We start from the raw sequence: 12,036 nt of genomic DNA, 5'->3' as shown, positions 1-12,036 counted from the left end.
CATCCCTGCCCCTAGAATATAAGCTCCATTCTTGCCTACCCTTTAAAAGGCAGATGTCTATTGCCTTTAATGGTGTCTCAGGTATAGCTGGTTTTAATAAGGATTTTCTGCATCAATGAAGGAAGGAAGGAATGAATGACTACAATTTCCTGACTTTGGAAAGGAGATTGTTGTTAGTTGTTAGTACTTGCAAAACAGGTGAACATGTAGAAGTTCAAGTTCTGTGATCACTAAACCATGCAGAGGGTGAAGAGATGGCACACAGCAGTTTTACTGATTCTGGGTTGTGACACCCTCACTTCCCACCCCGTGTGGACAGGGTAAGGAGAGAGCATAACTATAATGGGATGGGAAAAGGATACCCTGGAAGTTGGACAAACTACAGTTCTTGCCCATCCTTATTCTCAAATAAGATTCGGATGTGTACAATAACCCCTCCACGTTTATGAGAAAAATAATTAGTTATCCTGCTCCCTGCCAAAAGACTGATGTAAAAAGAGAATATGTTAAATATTCATTTATTAAAGTGTGGGAGTACAGCAGGTTCGAGGGAATATTTGATGTATAATTAGTCCCTAAAGGAAAAAATGTGGGAGAACGCTGAAGGAAAGGGCCACAGCTAAACTGTAGAAGTTTCCTAGACACCATCACATCAGCATCATCATAAATGTCACTGTCCCCAATCTAGTTGTATCTTATTTTCACTGTTGGTTTTAACTTCCATAAATCAGGAATTCCTTCCTTCTTTCCCTCCTTCCTTCCTTCCTCCCTCCCTCCCTTCGGCTTGTCTTCCATTCCAATAAAACACACTACTGATATTTTGGTGAGCTCTAACCTCACGGATATATGAGAATGTGGAGCCCTGTGATGAAGAAAAGGACAGGTTCTATGGAAGGTCCACCCCAGAATTCTGATGGGCTTCAGCATTTGCTGGATTTTACCTTAAACAAATCGGTCCCATCATTTCTGTGTGAAAATTTCAAGCTGAACCTCACTGAATGGGAACCTGAGGCACAAGAGAAGCGGCCAACCCTGAAAACTCACTTTCTGTTTCTTTCTGACAAAAATAAAATGCAATGAAGTACCATAAACCTGGAGAAAGGATGGCTTTTTGATAGAACAAACGTATTAAAACCTCAACATAGCACAGTGATTGGATTTCATTCATGCAAGCTGCTCTTGTTATTTCTGAGACTGATATTTAAATAATCAAAGTGACCTAAACAATAAGGAGGCAGGTAGAGTGGTGGAAAAACAAGAACGGAAGGTCAGCAGGAACATTTGGGGCAGGTCAGTATCTCCCCAGCCAGGGTGGGGAGTGATGGGGTCTGAAACAGGCTCTGCTCCCTCCTCCCCTGTGGATTAAATGCAAGGGAGAGGGAAGGGCGTCATCTTATAAATGTGATTTACTGACAGAGGAGTCTGTACGTTGTACATTTTTAAGCAAGCAAAAGGGCACAGAACAGTATGTACACTGATTCACTTTATTAACAAAGCAATACAACAGAAAAGATTGTGTGTGTTGTCATAGGCATAGTAAGAAGGTCTGAGAAAGACACATGCTGAGTTACTCAAGGTCATCTGAGGACCCGGGTGGGTGATGGGACATGTGTGGGAGGACAGACTTTGACTTGACTTTATATATTTCTGGGAAGCCTTCTGTGAGCTGGCTTGGCAGAGAGGTGACAGGTAGGATTTCTGGTGGTCTCACGTAGGGTAGATATTCCAGGAAAACCCCACGTGCCAGACCTTGATTCTGGTGTAACACAGCCTCTGTGTTACAGGCCATGGGGAATTCAGGAGAAGAAGAAATTCAAGAATCAAATCAGTATGACAATTTAAACCAGTGCTTTATATAATGGCTAGAAATGGGAATGGAGACCACATTTTCCCTGCAGAAGACAAATCTATTGTGCAACATTATTCCTTGTTTTTCTTTTTTAGGCCAGAAAAAAGAAACAAAGGAATATTCTGGAACTACCTCCAAGAGAGAGTCCCTGAACCACACTCCATCAAATTCCTTTAAAAGGGAAGCACACCTAACCTCAGTGCCAGATTGTTTGGCTTTTCATGTGGCATTTCTGTAGGATGCCACCTAGCAACCCACTGAAACCTGAAAGGAATTTCTTCTAATATGAGTGGCAGCACCAGGTAGTTGAACCTGGGCTCCAGTCAGCCAGCATCAAACATGGGAGGGGTGCATGGAGATGATGGCCAGGACAAAGGTGGGGCCAGGAGGAGGGGACACACAAGGATGCCCAACAGACACAACGTATAGATAGTGCAGCAACACAGTAAGGCTGTGTTCCGATGACTTTGAAATAAACTCCAATGCCCATCCTTTATAGGGAGGGAAAAGATCTGTGTGAGAGAGAAACCAAACAGATACGTTTCCCTGGAGAATAAAGGCAGAAGCACAGGCTGAGTTTTATGATGACGGATTTATTACTGTGCTGTTTTTCCTAGGAGAGGTGGATTGGTGGCATCTGGATTCACTGGCAGAGACTGAACCCCTAAGACTTATCAAGGGAGTCAGGGCAAGAAAATGAGGGGAATCTCCACGACCAGCAGTGAGTCAAAGATCTGCTGCCCAAGTGGACCTGTGGCTAGGAATCCTGTCAATTCAGCCAAGAATTAGAAACATTCAAGGCAAACACCAGCTCACTCTGCACAGGGCTTTTCTAAGGCACTGCTCAATTCCCTAAGAACAGGGAGCAGAGGGCATGAGACACAATAATTCAGAAAAGGGGAGAGGCGATACCCCAGGAGGTAGTTAGCAGACTCCTGACCTTTCTGGGGCACACCAGAGAGAAGAAGGTAGGGTTATAGCGCATGGGTCTGTGTGAACGTGGGCGCACACGTGTGTGCAAGTGTGTGTGGGACGGGCCCAGGGGTGGTGATGGCAAGGAGGGCTTCTCACCATTTCTCTTCCGTGCCTCCTCCTTTGTCACTTTCTGCTGTGCCATTACATTCTGGGGCGAGCGCCTCCCTGAGCTGGGCTTCCCTGATTCCTTGCTGATGACAGAGCCATTCTCACTGGGCGACCTGCTGGAAATAACCATAGCAACAGGGAGATGGTAAGTTTCGACTCCAGCAGCCTCCTCTCAAGGTTATTTTATTTGTACAGTTTGTCTGTCGCCTTTCGTTCTGGTTTTATCCACAAAGAAGAAATGATACAGGAAAAGAAAACACAGCAAGCCCCACACTACCGCGTGGGTTAAGCAGCTGGTCGCTGTGGAGTGCATTGTTTACGTGGAGCGCTTAGCTCCAAAGAGAAGTTCAGTGAGCGCGGCCCTCAGGTCCCATCTCTGTTCCATTAACCCCCAGTGACCATGGAAACGGCGGTGATGGCGTTTGTAAGCATGCCCTCTTTTTAAAACACGGCACTTTGGATAGTGTTGCAGAGCATTTGATTCACGTGACATCTACAGGGATGTGCATTAGACACGGTTCTCTTTGCCTATTCCTTTTACACAATATACTTTGACCACTAAAGCTTAAGTCACTCCACCACTGAGTTATTCTGTCTTACACATATCCGCACGTGTGCACACACGCACATTCTTTCACTGTGCTAACTGGTAACCACTTACACTTGAAACTACCAATTTCAGCTATTCATTTCTTCAGGAAATATGTCATGTGCACCAGCTTTGTGCTGGGCATTATGCCAGGTACACTGGTATACAGAGATACTAGGACACCACCCAGGCTGTCCAAGGGCTCCCCATCACAAGCACCAAGTAGGTGCCAAAGACTATGCAGAATGCTTTCAAAACTGTTAGTGGATCATTTCGACAATCCACTGGCTTGGTGGCTGTCACCCTTGTTTACCAAGTGAGGAATGTGAAGGCGAGTGGCAAATCAGTCCTGAAAACCAGCGCTCCCCCTGCAGGTAGGGGCTCTCCTCCACACCAGAGCGCCTACAGAGTCCTACAATGTCCTCAGATGAGGCAGGCATTACATAGGGCAAGCCACAGGGCCTTCTCCCCTTCCCTTAGGTGGGGGGTGATTCTGATCTTCTGAAACTCTGTGGGAAACGGACTCTTAGAGCCCCTGCTGAGGTTCGTGCTCCCTCAGGTCTCGGATCATCATAAAGTCCAACTGCCTTCCCTTCTGTGGAGACAATCAGGAGGCAGATATCCAGAGGCCTCATCAAACTTCTTATTCTTCTCTGTCAATTGTCCAAATTCGGAACCTAAAGGCCCCTACAATGGAAAATTGGCTGGAATAACACGTAGTACTTGACCAGTAAGTAAGCAGCTTTTTAAGTGGAAGCTATGTGTCTTTGTAGATGTTCTTTTTCCTTCCCCTCCCTTTTCCCTTTTCATCCTATGGGAATGGAGAATTCTCGGTCCTGTACTCTTTAGTACACTTCAGCACCCTAAAACCGTGACCAATGACAGTGCCCACTCACATCCATGGGATAATGCAAAATCTGCCCAGAGGGTTCCACAGAACAACAGAACCAAATGAGACATTCCTTGCCAAAGTTCCACAGACAACTGTAAGTTTAGGAAATGTTGTCTATTATATTCCTTCTTTGGGTGCTCCTAACGCACATTAACATATCAAAGGCCCCATCAGTCCTATCATAAACGGTCCTATCATCTCCTTTTGTTTAATCCACCATTTCCCAGTTTATCTGGCCCCAAATCTCCTTCACCATAAGATAGAAATACAAAGAATGCAGCTTGAGAAAATATAGATAAGACATTAATTTTTTTTAAAGATTTTACTTTTTAAAGTAATTTCTAACCCCCAACATGGGGTTCAGACCCACAACCCTGAGATCAAGAGTCACATGCTCCACTGACTGAGCCAGCCAGGTGCCCCAGATAATTTATTAAGTGTATATAATTTACCCAACATCTATTTGAGCAGAGTGCTGCCTATACAAATATACATACAAAGAGAACACATAAGCCCTTGGATGGTTTTCAGAACCTCACAGTTAATGGCACCTACTTTTCCAACTGGCTTTGTTAGGACAACAAGGCTTTCATTGAGGTCCAGAAAAGAAGAAAGGGGAAAGGCTTCTTGCAACCCATTTTCACGTTCATGATATACTTAACAGTGTTTGTATCATTTGCATAGTCTTTCCTTCATTTGATCCTGAAACAATTTTCTGGCTGTTCCTCTCAACTCCAGGGAAAGGTATGAATGAACACATTTCTGGGGAGAAACTCCAACTCTGCTTTACTCTTTCATCCACTTATGAACTTATGTTTACATGGAGCCATCAACCCAAACTTCTGGTCAAAAGCATAAGGTGAGATTTGTGTATGTGTCCACTCACATGATAGTAACAAAACTTCCTGAGAGCAAGAAAGTGCCCCTTGTGAGGCCATAGTTTTAGGCTACTGAACTCAACAGTCCCCCTCCCCCCCTTCTGGGGATATGGGTGTACATGGAGTCCGGATGAAGAGTCATGGAGGTGGGGATTAATCAATTGCTGAACAATTATGGCCAATCACTGAATTAAAGTACCCATTGCCCATGGCTGTCCCTATGAGGTTGATTCTCTATCTTTGCCCATTAGTCCCAGTCACAGGCCAACGAAAGAGCATCCCCAGGAGCCTTAGTGAGAGGAAAAGGACCTGCAACACCTATCTGATTATCTGCGAGTGACTGAATCCTCAGATTTCAGTTTGAAAACCATTTTTAAAAACTGAGATACCTTAATGACCATCAAATCACTGGTTTCTCCTATTTTTCACTTGCAAAACTTTTCGGATCACCTAACAGACCCATTCTGAGAGGTTATGCAGGCCACAACCAGCAGGAGTGAGGAGACTGATGTGGCAAGACGGAAAAGCCAGAAAAATAAATGCAACGTGGGTTTGGTTTTGGTTTCAGCATCTTAATATCTTCCCAAATGAATTGGACTCCCGTGGTCAGCTGAACTGGAACAGAGGTGAGGTTTCTTGCATAGCTTTGGCAATGATACAGCCCTTAGTAAACTTCTGTTTTTATGGTAACATTATGAAGCAAATGTAGAAATCATTCAGCTGCATAGACACTGTTTTCTTTATCTATATTTGTTTCATAAGTCCATATTTCTTAATAAAATTCTGGGGGTAAGTAATTGAATTTGTTTACCAAAAGTAGATTCCTTGCTAATTCAAGAAGAAATGCTTGTTCTAAAAAAAAAAGAAAGATCATTTTTAAAGAAATCCTTACATAATTTAAATCATTCAACTAGAATGGGTAGAAAATAATTTTTATTCTTCCCAGCAGTGCTACGTTAATATTCTCATTTTAGTAATTCTATTTACCTCTTTTCAGTGTCTTCTAATAGGTGATAAATATGTTTTTAACATGCCTGTATTGTATTTGGCAAAGATCATAATGAGAATAATTACTGCAGGTAATCCTACTTGCCAGTCAACTCAGAAAAATAATCTATTGCTTCATATGTTTCAACTCTTCATGCTGAGGCAGACTCTTGCAGTTCTGATCCCAATTTATTCTCACCTCCCTGTAACCAAGCTTTGGTAGCCTCCTCCCACACTGACTCTGGACTAGACCAAGTGTCTTATTTTGGCCAACAGGACAGTAGTGAACTTGACACAAGCAAAGATTTGAGAAGTGTTGCCCCTGGGGGCTTGTTTTCTTGCGGTACATGGAACACCCTGTGAGACAACCTGCGAGAAATCCAGAGCTGGCCTGCTGGAGGATGAGAGACCATGTAGCCCCAGTTACCTGGCCACCCCAGACAAGGTTATCACCAACAAGCCAGCCTGGCCAACCTACCACCTGACTACAGACACATGAGTGAGCCCAGCTGAGATCAGCCAAGCCCATCTTAGCCCAGAACCACCACCTTCCTGAGCTGAGCCCAAACTTCTGACCCACCAAAAATCAGGAGCTAAATAAAAGGCTGCTATTTTAAGCAGCTAAGCTGTGGAGTAGCTTATTGTGGAGCAATAGATAACTCATCCACATCCCCTCAACCTTCTTTCCTACCCAGGCTGAAATCCAACCCTCTGTTTCTCTGTACCTCTGAGGTACAAAGAGCTCCTGGAGGGAAAACAGAGACTTGTTGCACGACTCCAGCACAAACTTTGTGTATTTGACACAGACAATCCTTCTTTCCCCTTCAAACTACTCCCTTCTCTTGGCTTCCTGGATTCTATTCTTGCTTTGTCCTCCCCAGGGCTTTTTTCCTGATGCTTTTTGGTCTCCTGTGCTGATTCCCCTTCATCACCTGGACCTCTAATCATTGTAGTGTTCCAGGGGTCAGTTCGTGGGTCTCTTTTCTATCTATACTCTCCCAGGTGACCCCATCCAGTGTCACAGCTTAACTAAATACTGACAACTCCTCATTTATATTTCTACTCTGGACCTCTCCTCTGAACCCCAGACTTCTACAGTTAGCTGAGTTCTGAACACTTCCACTTGAATGTCTAAGTGACATCTCAAACTTAACATGCCCACATCCAAACTCATGATCATCCCCTACAAATTTCTTCTCTTCTAGTGCTCTCCCATACAACCAATGGCAAATTCATCCCTCTCTATTTCTACTCCTCCTAACAATCTATCAGCAAATCAAGGCTAACTACAGCTTTTCCTTCAAAAGATGTCTAGAACCCTATCACTTCTCACACCACCATGCCTTGGCCCACACCACCATCTACATCACCTGGACTACTGTCATAACCTCCTAACTGTCTCTCTGCTTCCATTCCACTTCTACACCATCTGTTTTCCATACAGCATCCTTTAAAATGGCAAGTCACATCATGTCACTGTTCTTCTCAAAACCCTCCAATGACTTCCGATCTTTACTCATGATGAAATTCCAAGTCCCGACTTTGATTGGTAAAAGCCTAATATGATCAAATGCAGGCAACTTCTCTGATTCATCCGCCACTACTTCCTCCCTACTTCACATCGGTCTCTTTGGCCTTCTTGCTCTTCTTTAAGTATTTTAAGAGATTCCCTCCTCTGGGCTTTGCACACACTGTTCCATCTGCTTGGAACATTCTTCTCCAAGATAGCTTTGAGGCTTACACATCATTTCATTCAGGTCTTTCTCAAGTGTCACTTTATCAGAAAGGCCGTCCCTGACTTCCTAGCTAAAATAGCAGCATGTCTCCCTTTCCATTGTCTATCTTCTTACCATGCTTCGGTTTTCTTCTTCATAATGCATCACCACCCGACTTACTATGTATCTATTTCTCAGTTTATTGTCTATCTCTCCCCACCAGATTGTGAGCACCATGAGAGTAGGAACTTTGTCTTGTTCCCTGCAGTATCCCCAGTGCCTGGTAAACAGCAATCAGTTAGTATCTATTAGGTGAAGGGAGGGAGAGAAAAAAGGAGTCAGAGATGATGTAGCTTTTCTAGCCTCCATTGTGGTCTCAGGCAATGGAGAAGGGACTTGGCAATGGCAGTTGGTTTGGCCAGCCAACAAGCCTTGCCATAGAATTCATTACCTCTTTATAAGACTATTGTAAAGTCCTTACAACAAGTCTCCTGGCCTCTAGCCTAACCTCTTCCATCTATCATCCACACTGCCACTGGAGCAGTCTTTCTAAAATTCAGACTGGACATCACTGTCTTCCCAAAGAACTTTTAGTGGCTTCCCACTGCCCAGAGAATAAAGGTCAAACTCCATAGCCTGGCGGTTAAGACCCTCCACAATTTTCTTTTTTTTTTAATTTTTTTTTCAACGTTTATTTATTTTTGGGACAGAGAGAGACAGAGCATGAACGGGGGAGGGGCAGAGAGAGAGGGAGACACAGAATCGGAAACAGGCTCCAGGCTCTGAGCCATCAGCCCAGAGCCTGACGCGGGGCTCGAACTCACGGGCCGCGAGATCGTGACCTGGCTGAAGTCGGACGCTTAACCGACTGCGCCACCCAGGCGCCCCGACCCTCCACAATTTTCACTTATCTTCTGGTTTCATCCTTACTGCATCCCAACCACTGTGAACTCTAAACCCTAGGGACATTTGCCATTATGTGAATTATCTCTCCACAACTATTGACGCTCTACTCACCCTCCGAGGCCCAGCTAAAACATAAGCTCCTCCCCAATCCTTTCCCTCATCAGATTTAAGTTCTTCCTTTCTTTTCCATAGTACTTTGTTCAGCCTCCTCTATGAGCACCTGCACATCATGCTTGGTTTCCAGGTATTTATCTCTCGGTGTCTCCATCATGAGATTCTTGGGGGTCAGGAACCAATCATAAACCTTTCTGTAGGCCTCCCAATGCCTGTCAAAGTGCTCTGTTCACGGTAAAAGCTCCTAAAAACGGTTTTTGAACTAAAACCATACACTACTGAAAAACTGCCAGATAAAATACAACTCTACTGAATCAAAGGCACTGCTTTTAAGTTAAAAAATCTAAGTGTGATGCCAGTGCCAAATTTGTTGTAATAAATATGAAAGCAAAATTTCTACTGTTGTGGCTGATCAGTGATGTAAAACCTTATGAATTACGGCTCATGAGAAGCAAGTATTGTGACTCTTGTCACCTACTTTAGCAAGTATTGTGACTCTTGTCACCTACTTTAGTCTCCTCAAAAACTCAAAACAAGCATGAAGGGGATTTTGTTTTTAATGTTCATTTATTTTTGAGAGAGAGAGAGAGAGAGAGAGACAGAGGTGAGCGGGGGTGGGGCAGAGAGAGGGAGACACAGAATCCAAAGCAGGCTCCGGGCTCTGAGCTCTCAGTACAGAGCCTGATGTAGGGCTCAAACTCATGAACTGTGAGATCATGACCTGAGCTGAAGTCAGATGCTTGACTGACTGAGCCACCCAGGCACCCCAAGGGGAGTTTTTTTTTTAAGTTTATTTATTTATTTGGAGAGAGAGTGGGCATGAGCTGGGGAGGGGCAGAGAGAGAGAGAGAGAGAGAGAGGGAATTCTAAGCAGGCTCCACACTGTCAGCAGAGAGCCTGAGGTGGGGCTCAGACCCACAAACTATGAGATCATGATCTGAGCCGAGATTGAGAGGTGGATCCTCGACCGACTGAGCCACCCAGGCACCCCTGAAGGGGAGAATTTATTTATTTATAAATGTTTATTTTATTTTTTCAGAGAGTGGAAGCAGGGGAGGGGCAGAGAAAGAGGAGGGCAGAGGATCCAAAGCAGGCTCTGCCCTCACAGCAGCACGTCCTATGTGGGGCTCGAACTCACGAACTGTGAGATCATGACCTGAGCCAAAGTCAGATGCTCAACCAACTGAGCCACCCAAGGTGCCCCGGAAGGCAGGAATTTTTAAAGAGAAAAGTGGTATTAACTTGAGGCTTCCACTGCTCTCACCATCAATGATTTCCCTTTTTGATTTGGAGAGGCAGAAGTTGATCCCATGCCTACCTCTTTCTGGTTTCGGTGGACTTGGCCGTCTTGATGGTGCTTCCGTCCTGGGCGATGTCTCTTTCCTGAGAGGCAGGAGCATCTCTAACAGGGAGCGGTAGGACCACCGTTTCCTGAGTCACAGGGACAACCTCCTCATCCGCCCCTTGCTGGCCCAGGTGCTGCTTGGCATAGTCAAAGCCTTGCACAGGCTGCAAAGAGGAAACAGATTTGTGGTCACGTTTTTGGCAAAGTGTGACTCTAATGACGGCTTTAAGAGAAGATGGGCAGGAGAGTGCATGTGACAGGACCATACTTAGCTTTCTGATGAATGAGAGTTAACCCAAATCTCCCTCATAATTTCTATCTGCGAAATCAGAATCTGTGCTAATTCCACTTAGCTATAGAATCTCTAAGGGGAAGACTTACTTGGAAAAATGAATAGTGTAAACAAGATGCAAATATGTGTGTGAGAACAAACTTCTTCCAGGAATTAAAAAAAAATTTTTTTTATACATTTATTTATTTTTGAGAAACAGAGCACGAGTAGGGGAAGGGCAGAGAGAGGAGACACAGGATCCGAAGCAGGCTCCAGGCTTCGAGCTGTCAGCACAGAGCCCGACACAGGGCTCGAACCCACAAACCGTGAGATCATGACCTGAGCCAAAGTCAGATGCTTAACCGACTGAGTCACCCAGGTGCCCCAAAGAATTTTAAACGACCAATTTTAAGTTACTGGATACTGCTAATTAGAGACTCTTAATTATTATATGAAATAGGTCCTGTATCATCTCCTGCCTAGGAACATCTCGTCATCCCTGAACCCTACTTTCACATGGCCTTATGCATAGTAAGGGGTGTGTGACTTTGCCAAGTCGCTGGAATTCTGAACCTCAATTTTCTCATCTGAGAAATGAAGATAATCAGATCTGAGGTACCTAAGCCACACCTGAGTATTAAAGGGGAATCACAGCTCTGAAAACAGAGGGAAAGAAACGTGCTTCCACATATGAAGCAGTACAATCATTAATAATAAAATGGAATTTATGGAATCACTCAAATCCAGACCTATGGCTCTCCTATGATTCATTACTGGGTAATTAGCAAGGCTTTTATTGCACTATGTCTGAAATCCCAAGTGAATAGGGCAGCTGTGAACAAAGCCCAGTAGACATCTATTAGTGGGGCAATAAAAAACCAAGAGATGTACTTTAACAATTCCTGGGAGTATCTCTATTCTGCTTTACACACCAGAGCAGCACAACACAGATTTAAGGCAAGACAGTGGGGGGGGTGGAGAGCACCAGCTCCAAAAGCAGACTGCCTGGGTTCCAATCCCGGTTCTCCCACGTATTAGCTAGGTGACCTTGGGTAAGACACTGAAATTCTTGGCACATCAGTTTCCTCACCTATAAAATGGACATCATAGCAGGGTAAACAGGATCAAATGTGTAAGTATGTGGAAGTGATTTAACCACCCTCAAAGAGATGCTGCGTGGATTAAGTAGGTAAATGTTCAGCATTTAGTGAAGTGCTTGGTACGTTGTAAGTGCTCAATCGATAATAGTTAATATTGTTAGCTTCCCATTAAATCATAGACCAGGTGAAATAGAAATCAGCGATTCTTTTCAGGAAAATTTGGAGATGAGGGGTGCCTGGGTGGCTTGGTCCGTTAAACGTCCCACAGTCTCACCTCAGGTCTTAATCTCAGAGTCATGCGTTTAAG

The 12,036-nt window shown here is 44.4% G+C and overlaps 1 protein-coding gene and 1 long non-coding RNA gene across 3 annotated transcripts in view; one reads left to right on the top strand and one right to left on the bottom strand.

Moving 5' to 3' along the window:
* KIAA1549L (KIAA1549 like) overlaps positions 1-12,036 on the bottom strand; it is a 276,580-nt gene that overhangs the window by 59,855 nt on the left and 204,689 nt on the right. For both annotated transcript variants that reach the window (XM_045484908.1, XM_045484909.1), the window contains exons 12-13: positions 10,332-10,522; positions 2,921-3,048 (exon numbers count right to left, since the gene is read on the bottom strand). In XM_045484908.1, coding sequence (XP_045340864.1) covers positions 2,921-3,048; positions 10,332-10,522 — 319 coding nt within the window. The remainder of the gene's footprint in view (positions 1-2,920; positions 3,049-10,331; positions 10,523-12,036) is intronic.
* On the top strand, positions 2,975-6,057 carry LOC123601558. Its single transcript, XR_006714157.1, has 3 exons — positions 2,975-3,077; positions 5,152-5,272; positions 5,749-6,057. It is a non-coding gene; the product is annotated as an uncharacterized LOC123601558 (long non-coding RNA).

The sequence above is a fragment of the Leopardus geoffroyi genome, chromosome D1 (genome assembly GCF_018350155.1).
Source record: "Leopardus geoffroyi isolate Oge1 chromosome D1, O.geoffroyi_Oge1_pat1.0, whole genome shotgun sequence".
Taxonomy (NCBI): Eukaryota; Metazoa; Chordata; class Mammalia; order Carnivora; family Felidae; genus Leopardus; species Leopardus geoffroyi.
Note: the sequence above shows the minus strand (reverse complement) of the source record. Positions and strands in the feature narration are given on the sequence as shown.